The 24,358-nt window shown below is 25.9% G+C and overlaps 1 protein-coding gene across 1 annotated transcript in view; it reads left to right on the top strand.

The window, feature by feature from the left end:
• Nucleotides 1-2,149: 2,149 nt before the first annotated feature.
• Nucleotides 2,150-24,358, top strand: part of LOC111635056 (sodium/potassium-transporting ATPase subunit beta-like) — a 45,694-nt gene continuing 23,485 nt past the window's right edge. The window contains exons 1-2 of the mRNA XM_023379907.1: nt 2,150-2,407; nt 21,615-21,755. Of these exons, the coding sequence (XP_023235675.1) occupies nt 2,284-2,407; nt 21,615-21,755 (265 nt within the window). The 5' untranslated portion in view covers nt 2,150-2,283. The remainder of the gene's footprint in view (nt 2,408-21,614; nt 21,756-24,358) is intronic.

Raw genomic sequence — 24,358 nt, 5'->3', positions numbered from 1 at the left:
CCAAAAGCTTAAAATATAAACTTTGGAATGACGTCCTATGACGTTTCTTGTAAATTACGTCATTGTGAAGGCTTCTAGACATCACGTCTAGAAGTCTTCAGATTCTTTTACCCTAAATTGTTTTAAAAGTTTTCTTTGTATGCTTTTAAAAATGGTTTCCACACTTTACACTAAACTTAAATGAGAATTATATAATATAGATGTAAACTAGCACGAATGACGTGCTTCGTCAACAACAGTTTAGATAATATATCGTTAAATGACGTCATTACACTTACACAACGATGAAATGTACAAAATTAATGACGTTAAAAAACACGAATTTACATATTATTTATAAAGAAATAATGAATAACATTTTATTTTCTAACCAAAATAGGCTAATTTTTGGCATTTAAATTATTTATTAAATTTTTTTTTCCTTTGCTTATTAAAAAATTGCACTAAATATATCCAATTCTTTGGCATAAATTCTAATGTGACTTAGAAATTGGACAGATTATATATTATGAATGGCACGTTTCTGAACCAGTTGATATTACATTAATGAGGTCCGTCAGTTTACCTTGATGACGGACTATAAAAGGGCGTGACATATTCAATTACGCCATCGGAAAAACAGTAAATTAAATAATTCACAGTATTCAGTTTAATATTTAATGTAAAAAAATCGAAAATTTTGTAGATAGCCTATCTACTTTTGAAACAGATATCGAAAAAATTTTCACGTGAGAGAAAAAAAATCAATTTATGCTTATACTTAAATTACCGGTAAAGTGGTAAGTTCTTAAAAGTTGCAGAAGCATCATAAGCAACAGGCTGCCCGAGGCGGACAAGTTGGAATATTGCCAAAAGTCGTTCTAGGAAAATGTATTACTGTGTGCTGTAGGGGCTTACTTGTATAATAATAAAGTTCCTTGTAAAATATTGAGTTATGATATTAAAATTATTTTTCACAATAAAATATTAATCTCAATAGCGATTTTTGCATTTATTATTATCTTTTAACATCCAAAGAAATTATAAATTAAATTAGGACATGTTTCCAAGTTATTTTGAAATACAAGTAACCGACATTTTCCTTAACTTGTTATCTCCTTCAAAATGTTATTGTCTTTGTTGTTTTTGTACGACTTATCTTAAAATACTTCCCGAGCTTAAAAATTTAAACTAAGAAATTATTAAGGAAAATATTTAAAGTATTTAAAGAGCTTAAATTTTTACATTGCTTAAAATATTGCTTCACATACTCAAGGTGTTTGCTAATATTTAACATTTTTATTGCAATTTTGATTCCAAGGATATATTTTCTGATGTTCAGTAATAATACCATATTATCATCATATTCTCTATAATTTGTATTTCATAATAGACATTTAAATGGTCCGTTTTTATCCATTCGTTGCGGAATATGAATTTTTTTTATTGAATTTTATTTTACGAAATCGTATGTTTTTATTAAAAATAAAATATTAGATATATTTTACATAAATTTCAATATGTTTTACAAGTAATATTGCAAAATATTTTGTCAACCTGATTTTTATATTTGTATATTTTGTTATTTACTATTGAAAAATAAGTAAATTAATGAAACATTTCAACAATTGAGGAAAACATTTTAATTCGAAAAATCATAATAAAATCTGAATATAAGGAAATACAATAACTGCTACATCATAATACAAACGATAACTTTTAGTACAGAATATAAAATTTAAGTATTTAAGTCTTACAAGAATAAAAAAAAAATTATTAATAGTATTTGTTTACTAAAAATTTTTTATGCGGAAAATAGTAAATATTTTTAATGGAGAAATCAATCCATTAAATAATTTTACAATTATTCAAAAAGGTAATTTTATCCTCGTCAAAATTACAATAATACCATTCAATTCTACATTTTCATAAAGAACTTAATGCAAAAATAGAAATACGAATTAACACCTTATTAGAAAATTACCGTAAAGGATATTTCACAGAATCCGTTTAGGCAAAGAAAAATTAATTTTTTTTTTATTTAAATGCCAACAGTGAGAAAAGAAGGCAATACTCTTGTTTCTCTCCCGAAAACATATGAAGTAAATAAGACTCCGCATCCCGATCCCGGATGCGGGAGATACGATAGCGCCGTCTGGCGATTCCAGCTACTTACTGCGCAGGCTCGACCATTCTCTCATCCGGGCACCTTCCTTCTTGGTCGATCTTGAGTCGGAAAGTAGGCGACGAATTGATCTTCTGTTCTCTCTCTATCTCTTCGCTTTTCTTCGAAGAAGATCAACGATGGCGGATGATAAAGGACCGTTTAGTAAGCCACAACCTAATTTGACAAAATGGCAAGGTTGTAAACAATTTTTATGGAATTCCGATACGAAAGAATGCCTAGGGAGAACTGGAATGAGTTGGTGTAAGTTTCCCCTTTTTTTCTTATTTTTTTACCTATTGATTCTTTCCATATTTAATGAATGGGCGTCAATATCTGCTTCGGAGAAGCTACCGACATCCGCATCTGTTCTATCGAACAAATTGGGTGGATTCGTTTCATGCAAATGTGCTACTTACGTTTAAAAAAATTAATTATTAAACGTAATTACAGGTATTTTGCTCGGATACGGGATAAATCCGACCATCTCTTTAATCTTAACTCGAAATGATTAATTTAAAACATTTGTGTGTTGCAAATTTTTGTAGATTTCCGCAAGTTTTTTTCCTTTTCTAAATTTCTATTCGACGAGCTACTCGAATGCCGAATGAATTCAGAAAGTTAATGGATTCTAATGCACAAAATGAACTTTGATCTAAACTGCTTGCGATCGAAAATATCCTTATTATTATTTATAATAAACTAAACAAATGATTAAAAATGTAACCATTTATACAATAAGATCCATATAATAAAATGCATTTCATAAGCCCAGTTTTTAAATGAAATTAAGCAATTTATTTTCCTTTCTCTACCCCCGCATTTCCTTTTTTTTTTTTTAATGTAATTTCGTAGAATTTATTAATTTTAAATAATGAAATTGAATTAAACTTTTATAATTTTAATAATTTAAAAAGTAAATTTTTAAAATTTTGTTTAAATTATAAAATGAATAAGTCCGATTGAGGAATTAAGCATTTCCTCATTAATTAAGAAAAAAGAACTGGAAGTAAATAGGACAAATATCAGATTTCTGCTGACATTTTAATCTTGTTTAAGTTATCTGATAAGAAATTTAAAGATTTCTTGACTGGAGATTAGTCTTTATTCGACTTGATTTATATTGTTTTTTTTTAGTATTTTTGTGAATTAGGAAACTGATAAATCTCTTATGTTTTCATTGTTTAACCATATATAACTTAAATTGAATGAATTTTTATAATATATAATAATTATGGAAAGAATAAATTACCTAAAATCTTATTTATGACTATTGTTTTAAATTTTATTTTATTTTTTTCCCTCCAAGATAAATATTTATATAAAAACTCTAAATTTTTATTTTAAGTTTTAAACTGAAAATTAGTTATGTAATTCTAATTGGAGAGGGAAATTATTTTTTTTGTATAAATATTTTAATGATGATTGGGGAAATATTGCAAATATAAACTGTTTTTCATGCTTGTTAATACTAATTGTTGATTAGTCCCACATCAAAACTCAAGGATGTTAACAAATGCTTTTATGAAAATTCTTACATATGTTAATTTATCTAATGGGCTAAAATATTGGACTAATAATTTTTAATTTTGTAATCTCTATTTGAAAAATTAATTTAAACAAGATTTCATTTTAATAAAATGCATTTACTTCAAATTTGTATTCTCTTGGTGGATGAATACTTTATCAGACCACACTGTTTAGTATATATAACTATTTTATGTTTTGAAGGATATTTTAATGTTTTAAATATAGTAAATGAAAAATTATACAGAAATGGTCTATCTTATTCTAATTAAAATTTTATTGATGTGAAAATATAAGTATATTGGTTCTTGCTGATCAGTATGAAGAAAATTGTTATAATAGAGGAAACAGACTAAAGACATTGAATAATTCAACCTTTTCAGTTTTGGAAGTCAACATATGTTGTAAACTGAATTTTTTTGGCTCAGTTTCAGAGTACAGATTATTTTATAGCATTAGTAGTCTATGAATTAGTTTAAATGACTAATTTATACATCCTCCATACTGATTAATACTAGATCAAAAAACTTCATGACTTCCTCTTGAAATACAAATATAGAACAGTAGATAAATAATTGAAAATTAGCAATAATTAATTTTATCATTGTTAAAATATTTTAGTTAGGTTTCTAATTTTGTTATAAAAATTGCTTTATAATAATCTTTATATATAAAATTGCTTTGTAATATTCTTTATATAATGAAACTTGTTTATTTGCACTTTTAAAATTAACATTTTTATATTTAATAATTTTCATATTGTACAGTACAGTACATCTGTATTAAATTTGAAAATATTTTATAATTCAATTATATATATATAGATTTTAATCTAATGCATGCGTGATAATGATGCATATATGAGTAATAGTTTGCAAAAAGCATTTCCCCAAAGTGTTATCCACTGTTAACTTAAAGCAAACATCTTGAAGTAGTGATATCTAACTATAGTTAAACTTTATATTTATCTATATGGAATATATTTAGATCTTGTCTAGTAATCTCTTAATATTTATATTAAGTTCTCAGGATTAGTTTATCAAAATCACTAACAACAAAATGGAACAGGATTAATATAACTGGTGTACTATATATGTATTTTATATTCTGATATTTATATTGAATTTTATTCAAATAATTTATTCATGAAGAAAGTTAGTAATGGATTAACCGGTCTTTAATGATCATTGTTAATTTACCATTAATGAAACTAAATATGGATTGGACAATGTAGATTTACTGAATTATAATTAAATTATAATTAGCATTATGGAATATTTTAATTTCATTTTACAAAAATGTATTACAATGATAAAATTTTTGGATATGGAAATCTGATATGCTAATTTAATAAGATATTTAGGTATTTATATATATATATATAATTAACTTTTCATAGAGCTTTCTGTAATTTTGTGAAAATGTAGTGAAATCAATGTGATGTTAAAAATATATTATACTTTTATAAGGAAGCATATTTTTACATAAAAGATAAAAATCAATTTCAAAATCTGAATAATTATCATTTGGAAGGAAATCCATTTTATAATATTAAAGTATTATTTATGATAAATGCTTTCAAGGATTCTTTATTAAGCTTTTTAATGTATACTTTTGAGGTAAGAATTTGAAAAAAATGTTAGTGGATTTTTTATTATGCAAACTATTATTTAAGAATTGAGTTTTTTTGTCATTTCATTAGTTTTAAAACAAACTCTTGTAACATACTAATTACAGTATGAATGCATATCTTTTCATTTATTTTTATAAAAGTTAATTATATAATTCATCTCAATAAAGCAATTGAAAACTCAAATGTAGATTTAAAGAAAAAAAAATGCATATAAAATTAAATTAATTAATCATAGATGCTATATATTGGGTAAAAGGTCAAATTCTGTAATGGTTTTTTTCCCCTCTGTGCATCCTTTTTCAAATTTTGAGTTTAATATTTTAAATAATTTTAAATGTTAAATATGTTATAGCCAATATGAATATTATAGACAATTTTATGATATTAAATAAAGCAACATCTTTTTTCTTAATTTGAATAAGTTAATACTAAAACTAGTTTTTATAACTGCTTTTTCTAATTCCTTACTTTTTTGCTTTATGCTAATTTTTATGAAATAGCATAAATAAGTTAAAATTAATCATTTAAACTTTTCTAATAAATATGATTTTTAAAATATATATTTAATCAGCATATTAATATATAATGAAATATGACATTTTGCAGCAGTGTGTTAACTATTTTTAAGGTAATTTAATTTGATATAATTGTAAAATCCAAAAGAATTAAAAATCCATTTAGACCAACTAGTTTGAAAATCAGATTAAAGTATTTTAATTTGAAATAAAATATTAAAATGTAACTACAGTATTATGCTAAAGAATAATTTTTATTAAGTAAAGATTGGTTAAAAATGCTTTGACCTTCTTGAGACTCTTCAGGCTGATTATAAGAAGTTTCACTTCACTACCTATCATAAAATGAGTATAATCTTATTTTATTCCTGTACAGTTGATGATAATTTAACCAAGGATGTAGTAAAGAAAACATCTACATTATTTCAAATGATAATTGCATTAAAGTTTAATGAATATTAATATTTTCTTGTAAATGCCTTTAGCATATTTCAGTTAATATTTTTTATTGAAATACTTAATTAACCTAATTTTTAGACACTTATTTGTTATCAAATATTAATTACTAATAAAGTTAGTTTGTTTCTAACTTGATTGTTAATTTTTATAGTCAGCAGCATTCAGTTGTTTTCTTTTTTCAATATAANTTCTAACTTGATTGTTAATTTTTATAGTTGGCATTCAGTTGTTTTCTTTTTTCAATATAACTTCTTAATTTTAAAAAAATTTAATACAAAGTGAAATTTCATCTTGGTTTATTGAAAATGTTTGAGTTTTTTAATATTAAAGTTTTGAACTTTTTTAAGCTTTCTATAGTTACTAAAATAACTTAACTAATATTTTGGTCATAAAACCTTAGTCATATATTGTTTTTAATATGTAAGTTTATGTAATTCTGTAAATTTTAAAATATTAGCTCTTCTAAGAAATATACAATAAAAAAGTATTTTAAATATTAGGCTATAAGTTCAATTTAAAGATCTGCAAATTATATTTGATATTTAAGATCCAATTTATTAGAATAAAAATGGTTATTACTATATTAATAACCATATATATTTCTGTATTAATTCACTGCAATGTTGATTATAAGAAATGTATGTAGATCAAAATTTTAAATCTAATTCTGCAGGTATGTTTAGAAAATTTGCTTACTTGTAATTGACTTTTTATTTTTGTTTACTTCTAAAAACCAGTTATTTTTAGATTTAAGGATAATTTTTTCATTTGGCAAAAAAGTAATTATAAGCATGGGACTTAAACTACACATATTAATTTCTGTATTGATTATTAAAATTACTAGAAACATAGTACAATTTAAAATACCTAGTTTGATAAAAAAAAAAAAAAATGCATGTGTAATCTTAATTTATTTAAATCATTGTTCAATTTTTCGACTTAATTTCTATTGAAATAAACAAGTAGAAAATTCTATTCATGTTTTTGTTTACCATAACAGTTGTAGAGAATTTTTTTAACTAGCACTGCTGTAGTATATGTAATGAAAAATTAATGTGTACATATTGATAAAATGCAAAATTTTATATGCATCTATTCCAAATTTTTGGCCTCAGCTGTAAATAAATATTAAAATTACTATCTGGAACAAATTATTAAATGAATAATAATGCACGCAATGCTTATTACAGTGCTTATTCAGATTTAAATCTACAAAAAAAAGTTATTGGGCAAACTTTAAAAACAAGTAATTTAGAGTTTTAGAATATTTGGCTACTTCATAAACTAATGCCACAATAGATTTAATTAAAACATTCAAAAAATAATTTTCAGATTAAATATTATGAATAGTCCTTCAAGGCTAAATGAACAAAAATGTATTTAGTTTTGAAAATAAATTTTATATTTTGATTTAGAATATTAAATTCTATTAAAATATAGAATTAATTTTTATATAAAAATTAAAAAACAATTGCCTTAATGTTTCTGAAAACATTCTGAAATAAGTAATAGATATGATGTCATAAATTATTTTATAAAAGTTTAAATTTCCTAGCCTCAATAGGTTTAATTTGAAATTAATATATCAAAGTTTTACGTGAACTACTAGAATTTTGAATTTGCTATTTGTCCTAAATATTACTGTATAACAACAAATAGGATCAAGTAGCTTTTCTTCAAACTATATCATCCATTTGTGTATTTAATAATTTCAGAAATGTGGGAATTTAATTCTTTATTTCCAATTAACAGGTTTTTTTTAATGTGAATATATATTCAATTTTATGATTTACATTAATCTTTACATATCATTTTACTATTTAATTCTGTTATTGATTCAATAATAATTTATTTTAACTTGTAATATAATATATTAAAATATATTTAAACTTTTTTCAATGAATTCTTTTTTCTAAATTTATTTTAAGAATTATTAAATAAACTTTAAGATAATGTAATGTTTTAATTAAAAGTAAAATAACATGAAATATTGTAGTTTTATACTTTATCTGAAGCTTAATAGATATTTATAAATTTTATAAATGTCCTTGAACATCATTTTAAAAAATATAGGCTTGCATTTATATTACAGTTGAATACTCTCTAAACTCAGGACTGAATAGAGTTTCCTCATTAAAGTTCAATTGTATTCTTGTTACTGTAAAGCCTTCCTGTACAGGTACTTCCATGGCCTACAAACTTGTTCTTTTTTTAAATGATATTTTTAGCTTCAACATTGGCAAGAATCATAATTTTGTATAAGCTATGGCATTGCTGTAAGTGGAGAGAACTAGGAAAGTGCTTTATATATTATGAAAGTTGTCATTTACAATGAAATGTTTTGTAACATTTAATTTTCATCTAACTTGTCATTTAAATCATATTAAGTTGTTCTTTTAAATTAGCCTATTTAAGTGCATATATAATATTTTAAACTCAATACAAATTTAAATATTTAAAATTTGTTTATATTTTATAACTTATTATTTTTGAATATTAGTCTTTTCTATAGATACAAGGAACAAAATAATAGTCTCAAAAATTACTTTTCTAAGTAGCTTTTGATAGCATATATATATATTTTTCCAAAATGAGAAAACATTAATGTTTCCAGTATAAAAAGAAAAATCTCAAAATTATATGATAACATTGAGATATAAAAATCATTCAATATAGTTTTACTTTTTAACTACATAACAAATATTTTTAATAAATTTGATATTGGTAATCATTTTTATAACCATCTCTAAGAAATTCTTTAGTAAGGCTGCTTAAAGATCAAATGCAGAAAATTTCAGATGTTTTTCCAAGATCTGTAGTTTTTCTAAAATAAGAATACAAAATTAAAAGCTTAGAATTTAGTTTGTTTGTATTCTGTTAACTTTTTTACATGAAAAATTCAGATTGTATAATAAACATTTTTTCTGGATTTCAAATACAATACTTTTTTTAGTCTTATTTACAAGGATGAAACAGTAAATAGAAATTATAGATATTATATACAGATATATGTAATTTAAGAAATTTTAAATCTAAATTAAATACCAATAAAAACATAAGACAAGTACTGAATATTATTGTTGTTAAACAGAATTATATAATTTTTTCTATAGAAAGACTTTTCTATAAAAAATAAGCTATTATATGAAGGTTTATCTAGAAAGCTTTTCACTTGTGTATTCATGTATTAAATCAATGAAATTGATTGAATCAGTGATTTTGATTTGTTTTGATTATTATTCAGTTTAGAGAATGCTATTGATAATACTGAAGAATATTATTGATAAAAAAAAATTGTGAACTTTGAAAAAATCTTTCTGTACATTTTGTGATAATAGGGAATTTAATATTTGGGAAGAAAATGTTAATTGTCTATATTGGAATTAATTTCAATACAAAACAAACCTGTTGTCTTTCAATGGCCCACTTAAGCCATTAGATTTGTTTATTTTTAACAAATTTGATGTAGATTAACAATAATCCATTACAAAAAGAATAAATTCATTCATTTTGTCACTGAAACAACAAATTTTAGCATTAATATGATGGTAAATGAATGATACTCTTTTTCCATAACATCCTTTTCTCAGAGTTGTATAAAAAAGTCTCTATCTGAAATTGCAATGATATAAAGATATAATCTTTTCTCTGTATATTCCTTGATGTTGATAAATGTATAAAATATATTATAATTTAAAAGTATATGCAGATATCATGCAGAATTGCACTTTGGTTTTTATTTTCCTAGTAAATTCTCTTGATTCTTAATATCAAAACTTTAAAAATTATATATCACTGTTTTTCAGGCAACATTTATATAAAAAAAACTTACTTACAAATACCTAGTATAAGTTACTGAAATGTAAAGTATCTCTAACTTAACACTGGATAGTGCTAAAGAGCCATCTAAATGCAACCAAATCTGGTGTTATGATATTTCAAGACATGCAGAAGACATTTCTGTAAAAAGTATTTAGTACCAAAACTCAAAAATATATACTAAACAACAAAAAATTTTCCTTGCATAAGCAAACATGTTATAGCCTAGTTCTGGATACTAAAGTGACCACAATTGTTGAAAATCATTTTTATCAGTTGTGCATTCCAGCAAGATGGCACTATATTTCTTGTGAAGCTGTGTTATGAAAATAATACTGCAACTGTACTTTAACTGTTATATAAGCACTTATTCCAAGAATCATTGACACTATAAGCTTTGAGAATAATCACTTAATTTGAGAAAAGTGGACATCTGGAAGTTCAACCTGGATTGAAAGTGTAAACCCATTATTTTGCAGGTTGTTGGTGTTACCACAATTGTTGAACAGTCAATGGATAATATGCAGATTTTAGTAGTGCAAGTGCAGCATAAAAGCTGAGTGTATCCCATGACAGTGTGGAAGATACTGAGAAAGTTGGTGTGTTGTGATCCATATAAAATCAGTCACAACTGACTTTTGTTTTGTATTGCTCTTCCTTGCCAGAATGGAAGACCTATTGTTGCCATAGAAGATCCTGAAGAGAAGGCACATTTTCATGTCAGTGGAGCAATAAACACTTGTAACTATCTCATTTGGACCATAAAAAATCCTCCCCTTTTTTCTAGTGCAGTGGTTCTTAACCTTTTTATACTCTCAACCCATCAAATATTTCATAATTTTTTGTGACCCCCATTTTTTAATATTTTATATTTGTTAAATTATCTAAATAAATTGATTTTTTTTTATTATTGCTTTATTTTTTAATATAATAAATATAAAACATAGATAATAAAATAAAGTTATTTAAATAACATTCAAACTTCACAATTAAACATAAAAGCTCATTAATTGTTAATAAAAAATAAAATAAGAAACATTTAAAAATTCATAGAAAAAATGAAAAATATTTGAAAATACGTACTTGCGAAAGGCAGGAAATTTTGCATTGCTGCTGAAAACGGGAGGATTTTCTGCACAAATTTGTTTGCAAAATTCCAAGCATTAATAGTTTTAATAGTTTCTTAGAATTACTTTTTTAAATAAAAGAAGTAAATAGTGCGGTGTAAGTAGCATATTTTGCATTTATTTCTTCTGTACTAACAAAGTTGTATGTAGGAGAAAATAAATAAATAAACTAAATACGATAACTTTCTTTCTTATTTCACTTTTCAATACAATATTCGGTTATACGTCAATTTTCTTTTATATTCTGAAGGAAATTTTGCATAATTTGGCAGCCCCCGGCAAACTTCTTATGGACCCCCAGGGAGCCGTGGCCCTCCTGTTAAGAAACACTGTTTTAGTGGACAGATTCCACTACACTGCTTAGACAAGTGCAGTGTAGTGGAATCTGTCCCCTGTGCAATCTGCTGAAAATCTGTTAGTTTGGTATGAATTCACTTCCATATATGGCTGTGAATCCATACCAGACTAATTTTACACTATATCCTTGGACATTCTTCAAAGAAGCTGGGCCTGATAGTCTTGTGATAAACTCTGATGGCCTAGAAATACCAAGAGATGCTTAACACTCATACTCCTCCATCTTCATGATGCAAGTTATGATACCTTCAACACTTACTTACAAGATGGTTTCTGCAACATCTCAATGATTGATCAGTTATGCCTTGCCTTCCCTTGCTTTTTATCTTGTTCTCCAGATTTTAATCTGTATAATATTTGCTTGTGGGGACACTTAAAAAGTGTGGTTATCAAGAACATGTTGCAAATTTGATAGCATTGAATGACGGTATCATTGCATGTGATAAGCAACATAGACGATCAGTTACAGTTGTCTGTTCTACACTGTTCGTTGCCTTCAGGTTTCAAGTAATGGAAAATAGACTTTCAATTTGGCATTTTCACTCAATTTGATTTTCAGGAACAAATTACTGACATTAAATAGATGTCTGTATAATCTTTAAAACAAAAACTGAATTTATTCAAAGTAACTCCAGAAAACATCCATTCACTTTCTCTGGTCTTGGATCTTGTCCTTCATAGTCATTTTATTAGTCACTTTTTTTATTTTATCAAATTCATTTTGACAATAATCTTATCAATTTTTTGCTATTTTTTTTATTTTTCATTTCTATTTTTCTTATCAAGCAATTTGATGCTGAACATTAATCTTGCCATTACTTATTATGGTTTAAGTTTTCTTTCGTTAGAAGTAGCTTAGCTTAAAAAAATGTCATTACAAACATGAGTTTACTAAATGCATATATGATAGAAAAATTATCACAAAGCTATATTAAATGATGTACAAAGGCTAAAAAACTTATTTACAGGAAAAGTTCATCAATTTAATAACTTAAATTTGGTAATTGGAATCAAAGTTATTACCTGATTTTTAAAATATTCAATATGAATTGTGCTGTATAGCATATCTAAATCATTAAATGTGAAAATCTTAAACAGAATGAATAGAAAGAAGTCTAGTTTTATTAAAATGTATAAAATTCAAAATTTCAATTTTATATCATTTATTATTATTCTATTACAAAATATGGAAAAAATAGTAGACACAACATCTTAAATAATTGGGATATTTTGAGCATTATGCAAGAATGTAAAAAGACATGAAAATATGCATTAATATTAGCAAACAAGCTTGCTTCATATACACAAAAAACTACATTAGAATTCTTTATATTTTCAGGGTCAAATAATTCAGATAAATGGAAGAAAATCAACTGATAAGATCCAAGCATTCTTTTTACAAAAATATGAACACAATGATTTTCAATTAAGCTCACTTTTATTTATAAACAAAGGCATGCTTTAACATTTTTTAGATATGATGGAAATGGAAAAATTTGGAATAATTTTATTATCTGTTATGAGATTTGGAGAATGTGTTATTGCTTATGTTTATTGATCAATAGCTAAAGCTGGAAAATTAAATTTTGATGATAACATTTATCAATACGAATATTTGATATTTTGCATTGTACATTTGAAACTAAATGTTAGCTGCTGTTTTCCTTTGTTGTTCTAATTTTTACTGGAGTAAATAATTGATGCTCTAAATTAACTCAATCTTATATTTTGTCAGATTGTCACTTGAACAAAAGTAAAAGCAATAAGTGAGCCCTTAAATCTGCGTAGAAAAAGCTTAAAACTAAACTATTACTACAGAAAGTCATTCAAATACACAACAAATTTTTAAATATTTTATTGGATTAGTGTAAAATTTTCACTGAAAAAAATTTGACAGTTTTGTTAGATTACTGAGAATAATTCAGGTACAGTTGTCCCTCTATAGTCCGACGTTTTTTAATCCGACATGCTCAGTAGTCCGACGCACCTCCCGTCAAGGTACCCGTTCCCATTACGTGTCTGCTTGCACTGAAGCATGTCGTGATGTGAATCTCCCCATCCAATTTTTACACGATGACACACATTTCGTGTTTTATGTGAGCAGTTCTGTTCGAACAGTTGGAGTAGAGAATATTGTAAGTTACTGCTAGCAAAACAATGCGAAATATGTAATTATTTTCGGTAATCCGGACACTTTTGGTAATCTGACACACCTTTGGTCCCATACCTGTCGGATTATCAAGGGACAACTGTATTTTGAATAACATTAAAAAAAATTATTTTTGTTGATTCGTTGAAGTTAGGAATATGAATAGTTTTTAATATTTACTCAAAGATTAAATCCAGGAATTTCATTAGGGGGTGTGCTTCTTGTGAATATCGATATCTAAAATCAATTATTTTCAATATCAAGACAAGAAAACAGCAAATTTTACACAACTAATTAAGCTTATTTTAATAAATGTTTAAACTAGATAGAAATTTAATTAAAATGTACGGAGTTGAATAATTATTAAAAGTTTGTGTCACTTTCACAGTTTCAGATCTGGTAACACTAGCTATTTCGTTTTGGTATCAGTTGCTTTGTTCTGGAGGTGGTAAATCCATTTTAGTTTCTGGAACTGGAACTGTTAGAACTGATCCGAGTAAAGAACTTTTCCGTCGGAATCGATAATGATGGCCCGTGTTTTGGATGCGTATTTTCTACAAAATGCCTATTGAACTCGCTTACTGTATACTTTCAGTTGCCACGTTTTTCAGTCTCTCGATGAAAGAAAATCCAATTGTCGATTGCCGTAAACAATCGTGCGACCCTCTAGTCGCGACTTTTGGGTGAACAGCCCTGTGATTTTTTTTCATGTAAACAAAGTTCTAATAAAAAGTTTGTTTTTCAATGACAAGTAGAGAACAAACTTTATTTTTATATATGAATTTTGCTTTGTCACTACACATCGTAATAAAAAATATCAGTCCAAAACAGATTTAAACGGTCGACTAATAGTGCCATTATTCTACTCGAAATTTAATTTTATATATCGATTATATACAGTATATGTAGGGTATATTGTGTGTGAATACTAGTAAAATTAGTGATTTTATCAAAATTGTCAATATTAAAAACTAATATATACTTATTGATAATGTTTTTTAAGAATAATGATACTTATCTGTTGATAAATATTTGCAATAGATATCAAAATCGAACATTCAGTCAATTCAACAGATATTCTATATGTATCTTATCATATTTGGACAAATCTGTTAGAAAGCTATCGAGTTTTAAGTTTGATGTATAAATATCTATAGAATAATTCATCTGAATGCTTTAGATTAATCATGGGCAGTCTGCGGCCCCCCGGGTCTTTTTGTCAACGTAATTTCGTTTTTTGTCATGTTCCATTCTGCAATCTTAATGAAACTGATATTCGTGACGAAGAACATTCAAACTAAATTTGACTAGTGAAAAGATGAGAATAAACTACATTATTACTGCATTACACATAACTGCTAGTACAATATGTATCAAATATGTTACGCAACAGGCCTAAATCCTGCAACCCATAAGAAAAAAAATGTGCGCCAGAAGCTTAAAGTTCTCTAGTGGCCCGTATACAGAAAGTTTCTCGTCACTCCCTTAGAAAATATATATAATAGGTCTATATAATGATTTGATATAATGCTATAATAATTATGAAATTTGTTTTAAAATTATAATATAAATGAATCTAAGAATTAAAATTTAAGCCAATAAATTTTAATGCATAAACCTATGTTTAATGCATTTTTTAATTAAAATATATGAAATTCCTTAATTAAAAATAATTATTGTTGTATAAATTATATGATAGAGATATTATAGTTTTAATGTTTAATGGTAAATAAAACAGTTTTCCGAAAAATTTACAGAAGATTATCTGAATTAAGATTTTCTCTATGCATATTACACAATTCTATTACATTGAACAAATAAAAATTAATATTTATTTCTTTTGGCAGAAGGCCAGGAAGAAACAGAGCAGAAATATAAACTGCCCTTTGAGATCTTTTGACAAATTCCATCTCGCCTTTGATTCTCTCTCGAGTTTTGTTCTACACGAAACATTTGCAACTACAGGTACTTGAGAATGAATGTGTTTTGGGAAAATAGTAAAATCTTTGCTTCTGCACGTTATATATAGCGCACAAAATTGGGTCGAATAAGTGGAGTTGATTAATATTCTCATCAAGTAAAATTAAATAAACTTTCGCTAAATTATTTATATCGTTTATATTAACATAGTTATTAAAATTTACAGATGTGTTTAATTTCTATTATAGAAGATTCTAAATTATAAACTGCATGTTGATTTATTTACGTATTGATGTCAAAATTTGTGTCGACTTAGTCTAGTGTGTTTGTGCTGTACTTCTCCCCATTCGAAAATTAAATCATAGGTCAAAGACATTTTCTAATAATGTACTTTAAGTATAAACAAATTAAACGATGATGAATTGAATGTATATAAATTGAAACTTTATACTACAATTAATAAAAGGTATGAAAAATATATTAATACGTTATTTTAAAAACACACATGTCGTATATCGGATGATATATGGTTTAATTTGACTATGGATCATTTGTTATCGTATATATTTATAATTTAACATCGATTAAGAAGCTTGTAAAAATTCTAATGCAGTTAACATAAATGAAATTTTTTTATACTCAAATACTGATGTAATTCGACGCACAGTTCAAGTACTGTACTGTAATTGTTACGTCAGAAACCGGTTGAACGAATGTCTGAACCAGTCGGAAATTGACCGCAGCTTACTGGGAAATCGGTCTCTGGGAACAAAAACATACTGCTATTTTCAATTAAATTTTCGTAGGGTATTGAAAATGTCGTTTGTTTTATTTCTCATCGGGATGCCTTGTATTATTTTGTAAATTATTGCATANTTTTCATCAAGTAGAAAGTAAAAGCGACAATTGTATTTTCACTAATTTAAATGACTATTTATTTTTGTTTTTAAAAGAACTTTTCATTTCTAAACTTTCAATTTTCATATTTTACACATGAAGTTTTTCAGTTAGTTATTAGAGCAAATTAAACATTTTTTTGAAATACTTTAAATGAGTTTAGGCACAATAATAAATTGAATAAGCTTTAATTAAAAATCTTATATATACTTTTTTTTAATCAAATTTTTCATCTAATTTTTAAAGAAAATTGTTCTCACTATAAAAATTCTTCATTTTTAAATTTCTTTAATTGGATTACTTGCAACAACTTGGCTTTGTGCCAAATTCAATTTTTCCTGTTGAGATACTTTTCTCCTTGGTATTTTATTGCTTAAAATAAAGCTTTTTATAGTAGTTTTGACCAGGCTTTACACTATTTAAGTATAAAAATCTTTGCCCTTTCAGTAAATAAATTCATTTTAAAAATTTTTGACTTTTCCCAAGTAGTAATGATCTGAATCGAACATTTATATACAATTATGAATACATGTTGAATGAGAACATTTGAAAAAAGTTTTAAATACCGTAAATTAAAATATTTTTTATTTACAAACTGCATTATTACATTATCAATGATTAGAGGTTTACAGTTAATATCAATTTTAAAAAATGTAATCAAATAAACTGAGATATTTCTAAACAATAAATTTATTGATAAATTCTCTGAAAGATTTGATTTTTAAATATTTTAACTTGACTAAAAACTGAATTTTACATTTGTGAAAATTAATGTTAACAATAAAGAGCAAATAAAGGCCAATTATACTCAGCTAGGTAAAATGCTATTTTAATGTATCACTTGATCTCTAGCTTTCTTATCTTGAAACATTAAGATGAATAGACGTCAAAAAAAATTAAATTTATCATCTCATATTTATAAAGAATTTAATAATGTTTCCATAGGTTTTGTATAGGTTATATTTTTCCCTTTTGAATGACACAAGGTTTTGTATAATGATATAAATTTGAATAAGATGAAGTGTTTAGACTTTTGAAAATGTTAGCAGTCAAGTTCAGAAAAGAATGTTTTATTCTAAATATTCAACTAATTCAGTTGATAGTACATTTTAAGTAAAATAAACTTATATTACTGTGTTAATAATTACTGAAGATAATTTAACATTTGATTGACTAATTTTGTAATTTTACTGATATTTATAAACTTATTTTCGCCTTCCTTTAATTCTCAGCTGAGAAGATTGATTATTAGTATTTTTGTCAGTAGAACTTTTAATTCATTACCTAAAACTTTGTTATATCTTAAATCACTCACTTTTATTTCAGTTTTATATACGAATAAATGTACCTATTTTAAGAGAATGCTTTAGCATAAAAACCTTAAAATTTTTAAAAATTAATATAATAGTGTTCAAAAATCATTACACACCTATATAATGTAAAAGCACGTTGATACAATAAATTATTTGAAAAAATTAGGATTCAAACATTATATTATCTTTTTTAAAGTCAGTTTAAATAATTTTGATAAACATTTTTAGATAGTGTGTATATTCTTTAGAATGAATGTTTGATATAAAATTCTTTTGTTTTTATTAAACTCAATTTAATTTTTTCAATTTTGCAACAAACATTTTCATAAAGTACAGATTGATCAAAAAGTCATTGTACTTCTACATTATATAGGTGCAAAATGATTTTTGCAACACTTTAAAATTTTAAAAAATTAATATAAAAATTCTTTTTGCTACAACATTCTTTTAAAATAGGAAATAAATTACAGTTGAAAAACTTGAGTCCATTTTCCAGTTGTGGACAATGATTTCTGTTTACTTAAGCAGAAAATTTTCTTAAGAACATATGAAAAAATTTGCATCTCTAATGAGGGGGAAAAATTGGGACTTTTGAAGTTAAAATTCTTAATCAGGAACTTCTTTGCAGGGTTCTATTGTATAATGTTTTAATCCTAACTTTCTCAATTAAAAAAATGAGGTCATACTTTGAAGAGCAGTATAATAATCTTAGTTGAATAAATTATGTATTAACTATGAAAAAACTTTATTAAATGTAGTATTTCTTTGTATTTTAGCTAACATTTAACTGTAGTATTTGATTGTATTATTTATATTAATGACCTGATTGTATTATTTATTAATGGATGATCTTGTTTCAAGTAACTCTAGCTGTTCTGAATAATCACTTTATTTTAAGATTATCAGTTTTCAGTAAACTGATTCAGTAAACTTGTATGGCAAATGTGGGACAGCCTGTTCCTGAGTCTGTGCTCATCCTTCTTATTGGACCCCTTGCATATGTCACAGATAAAAATAAGAAGCCTGGTGGCCTTCCTAATGTATGGGCATTCCGGGCTGTTGTTCAGCTCCATGAGCATAAGGACCACATGATTAAAAATTGATATCTCCCTGCATTGCACAGGAAAATAATTTTAGACAATTTGAAATCTGTTTTTTCCAAATTTTGAAATTGTACTTGATGTTCATATGCATGATGGTGACCAACTGTGCAGGAAAAATTCATTTTCAAGACAAACACAAAGTTAACTTCACAGCACAACTGTGCAATGTTTGAACTGACTTTTACTCTTGTGTGGAAAAAACATCTGAAGACTATTTGCTTCAAGCCAATTATAAAGCAATTCTCTGCAAAAACATTTTGCATCAAAAAAATCATAGTAATTTCATACTGTTCCATTTCTGTCTGTGTGATTTTACCAATTAAGCATTATTTATATATTGAAATTTTTGTTTTTCAAGACTCATATTATATTCAAATGTTTCTGTTGATTGTTTTCTGTATGGCATGCTTTTTAATGTTTAAACATTGATTTTGTTGCAAATAGTAATAAGTGTGTGTTTAATTTTATCAATACTTTTTTCTTCCTGTGAGTGGTTATGTAGGTAGGGTCCCCAGTCTACATTGCTCTTTCCAGGGCCTATAATATTGTTATGGCAGCCTTAAAAGCATAATATAATGGGAAAATTGTACGGTTTTGAAATACACTGCTTGTTATTAATTATTATTCTTGTTTGCTGACAAATGACAACCACCTGCATTGTTATGTAGCAAGGATGTATAACAGAGAATTTTCCAGGATTATTCAAAATACAGAATATTTTTTCTGAGAAGTCCAGGAATATGGGACATATTTGCAGAGCCATAAGTAGGATTTTGGACGCCTATGGCCAAGAATAAAAATGGCACCTTTTTAATTTTTATTATTAAAAAAATAATAATTTTATTCTAAAAAAATGCTATTGTAAAAAAAAATTATCTAATGACATTTAAATACTATATAAATATAAAATTTTTTTGTGTTATTAATTTCGAATACATATTATTTCGGAACCTCATTGGTGCCTTTATTATATCGGAGCCTATGGCCAGGACCACATTGGCCATACCCTAGTTACAGCTCTGCATATTTGTATCCTGACAAAAACTGTCAGGACAATGGGATGTCTAGTCACTTTACTTAAAACAATTCAGAATTAAAAATGAAATTGCCCAGCATACACATTGATTAAATTTTATTTGAGACAATTTAATTTCAAGTGTTAAAATTAATATATATTTCCCCAGCCTCGAGAAATTCAGGAAATTATCAGAATTTATACTAATTTCCAAGGCTGGTTTCCACATTACTGGAAAATACTCTAGAAACTGAAAAGTGGTCCTGCTCAGAAGTTTCCATCTACCAAAATCTAGATGTAAACATAGAGTAAAAAATACTTCAACTTTCCTTTTCTGTTAGCATTGTCTGTCATGTTTTGACTAAAACAAAACATTTACAGTTATGACATAGTAGTGACATTTTCTTTTTGTATGGAAGGAAAATAAGACTATTTGAAAAGTGCAAGTGAAAAATTAGAATTATTTTTAGATCTCAGGATGTATTCTTTCATCTATAATAAAATAAACAAAAAAAAATATATAGATATCAAGAAAAGTGTGTGATCATAAATTCTGTTTATTTTCACAATATCAAAATATTAAAACTAAACATAAAATGAAAGGGAATGGAATCTAGTTTCCATTTTTTTTGTAATATGGAAACAGCCTTAAAGCTTCATTATCAGTCATTGACCATTAAATGAAATTATAAATGTTTAAAATATTTGACTTTTAATCAGAATTATATTAAACATTTCCTTTTGAAACTTGATTTTTACAATTCAAATGTTGAGTTTTCATCAAGTAGAAAGTAAAAGCGACAATTGTATTTTCACTAATTTAAATGACTATTTATTTTTGTTTTTAAAAGAACTTTTCATTTCTAAACTTTCAATTTTCATATTTTACACATGAAGTTTTTCAGTTAGTTATTAGAGCAAATTAAACATTTTTTTGAAATACTTTAAATGAGTTTAGGCACAATAATAAATTGAATAAGCTTTAATTAAAAATCTTATATATACTTTTTTTTAATCAAATAATTTTTACATTCCAACAAAAGTACTTGAATTGTGCAATTAAATTTTTATGAATAAAGGGAAGTAAGTGATTTGAGATTTAATTTATTTTAGTAATTCTATTGATAAAAATGCTAAACCATCTTGTAAAAATGTTGAATTACATAAAAAGCATTTTTAGATGCTGATAAACCTTAACTCAGTCAACTTAATAGTTCTGTTGTAAAAATTGAAAGAATTGACATTAGATTTCTTAATTCTGTTTATATTAAAATAAAATTGATTTTAAAAATTGCAATAATGCATTTTGATAAAACTTTATATTTTGACCTGTTAAATTTTTAGAAAATCTTTTATTTAAAAAAAATGTTCTGTGGATATACTGTAAATGTAATAATATTTATCTTTAAATTTTTTGGATTATTTTTGAGAGAGAATTAAATTGTTGATCTCCAATGATAAGAATTACATTTATAATAAAATTTTGTATTTTACAATGAAATTTACTTAATTTTAAAAAATGCAAAAAATTTTATAGAAATAAGTTGTTACAATATAATCGTTCTGCATTTATTTTAAGAAAAATTAGTATATTTTATTACTAAATTTAAATACTAATTCTTAATTTTTTTTTACAGTGAAAATTACAGTATTCTATATAATATTTTATTCCTGTTTGGCTGCCTTTTGGACTGTTATGCTCATTATATTTTATCAAACACTGAGCAGTAGTGAACCTAGATGGCAATTAGACAGTAGTAGAATTGGTTCAAGTCCTGGTAAGCTAAATATATTTTTGTTGTGTGTTTATTTAATTTTGCAGCATTTTAAATTTGTTTTAATTTAAAATTATTTAAACAACGTAACTTACTCCATAACTATTGAATTGTGAATTTGGAGCAATTTTGAGTAGTCAGATTTGACAAAAATCTATCTGTTCTTAACCTCAATACAAAATCTTAAAACTTTTATTGTGTGATAATGTTGAAACTGTCCTATTGGTTGTTATATTATTATTGTAATACTGCTAAATATAGGAAATAAAGAAAACAAGCCATAAAGGCTTAGCTACAATAATGAAAGGAATAGTACTTAAAGGTCAAGTGTAAAAAGTAACTTGATGATTCAATGGTGTTGAAATATTATGTGGTATTATTTACTACTTTAATACATTTATTGTTGAATTTTTACCAAAAAATTGGAGTAGAGATTTAAAAATTAAGAAACTTCAGTTGAAATTGGAAGGTTTGTGCATATTACCTGGGAATACTACTAAAAATATTCAGATTTAATTAGATTCATAAACACATTGGAAGAAATGTTTCACTATTTCCAACAATGGCTGAATAAGAAATAAAATATGAGGAAAAAGTTTATTTGAAAAGCATAATGATTTTTGATTTTTTTCCCTTCCCTATTAATAACTTATATTACTAATAAACAATATAAAAGTTATTAGCAAAACAATTCTTGTTTTCTTTGTTCTCTAAACAAATGCTTCCATTTCAATAGCATAACCAGGTACAATCCAGGGGGGCCTGGCTTTCCTAACTTTTGTAAATAAGTTAATTAAATAAGTACAGAAAAGGATTTGAATGTGACAAATGCATTTATATACATATTTATATACAAGATCTGAGTTTACTCCATTCAGAGTACATCCACAGTTGTACAGGGGTAAATGTAGGTTTGCATGTTCTAATTCAGGACCCCTAATATCAGTTCTGGTTACACTATTGTTTCATTTAGATTTTATCATACATTTTATTATTTAAAACAAAAAAAAAAGGAATGGTTATCAAGTCAGCCAATGAATAGTTAGTTGAGATTGTGTAATTGTCTAATACAATTAATCATTGTCAAGTATTTTTTAAACATTTACAAAATTTCAATATTTTTAAATTTTAGTTTATATCTAGTCTTTAACTTATAACAATAATTTTGGTCAGTAGATAATAATATATATTTAATTAGTAGATATCTAGTTAAGTCATATGAAAATATTGAAAAATAAATTACTGTAGTAACTCCTTGATTGAAGATGATATTATATAAGTTTTAGTAGTCAGATTCAATTTGTATACAAAGGGGAGGGAGGGAGGTTTTGTTTATTTTTCCTCTGTCACCATTGGTTAGTAATAAACACCACAATCCCCTTTTGATTTTATTCAGTATACTAACAGGTGCAAAGCATGATTGCACCACTGTAATAAGAAGAAATTAGTATGATTTTATATTCACATAATAAAGTCAGGATCTTACTTAGCATCCTGTTCATGTTACATTGTAGCAGGTCTGCATACTTGATATGCAAAATCCCAAGAAGGAGAATTGCATAGTTGGCTGGATAATTCACTTATTTATATGCCAGTTGTATCAGTTTTAATTATGTTCATTGACTAAACAGGCTTCTTAAATTAAAAATGCTTGGGCACTATACATGCTCTCTTCCTCTGCTTCCTTAATGTTGCTGGCATGTTGCCTCCTATTTGCAGGTGATCAAAATAACTAACCTAACCTATCTGTAATAGCTAGGATTACCAACTGTCTGATTTTGAACTGAACAATCTAGTTTTATTGCTCTTGTCTTGTCTTGTTTCCAATTGAGAGGTTACACCAAACAAATAAATTCATCTGAATAATGTACTATAATAATTTTCTAATAACTTGGTTTGTATTATAATTGGGCTGCAATTTGAAAACATTGTAGACCTGTAAATTCCCACTGTTGTCCATCTGTCTGGCCTTTCTTAATCTCGAGAACAGAGTTAGGTATATGAAAGTCAAGAGAAAGTCAGATATAGAAGGCTTAGGGACAGGAGGCACTGATTAACTATATACAAATTTCTGATGCAAACTGGAAGTAACGTTATTCACTTCAAAACCTTTTCCCTGAAAGAAGTTAAATAGATGACTGGTGCATCTCCATTGCTAATGAAAAAGTGATGTACAGGGGCAAGCCACTACTAATTTGATGTCAAGAGAATATATTTTAAATTAAATAAATTAAAAATATGATTAAAAATTGCAGCCTGTATTGTGACGATGTCACAATAAATAATTGCTCATTTTGATTATACTATTTTTAAGTTTTTGACATTAATTCAAGATAATGTTTTATATTTTTAAATGTAGAATGGGGATTATATATATTATTAGTGATTCCGTACTGATTCCATTCTTAACAAATAAACAGGATAATTTTAATATTTCTGGTGGTCACATTTCTCAAGTTAATTTATCACTTAATAATAATGATACAATTACTTCCACACACCATTCTTTTATGTGCAATGTAATTAACAAAACAATATGAACTAATTGGCATAGTAGCGTAGTGTAGGGGGCAGCAGGGGCGGCCCGCCCCGGGCGGCACTTTTTA

The sequence above is a fragment of the Centruroides sculpturatus genome, unplaced genomic scaffold (genome assembly GCF_000671375.1).
Source record: "Centruroides sculpturatus isolate CEXI.00-Female unplaced genomic scaffold, Cexi_2.0 scaffold795, whole genome shotgun sequence".
NCBI lineage: Eukaryota > Metazoa > Arthropoda > Arachnida > Scorpiones > Buthidae > Centruroides > Centruroides sculpturatus.
The sequence above is the reverse complement of the archived record's forward strand: the minus strand, read 5'-3'. Positions and strand labels throughout refer to the sequence as shown.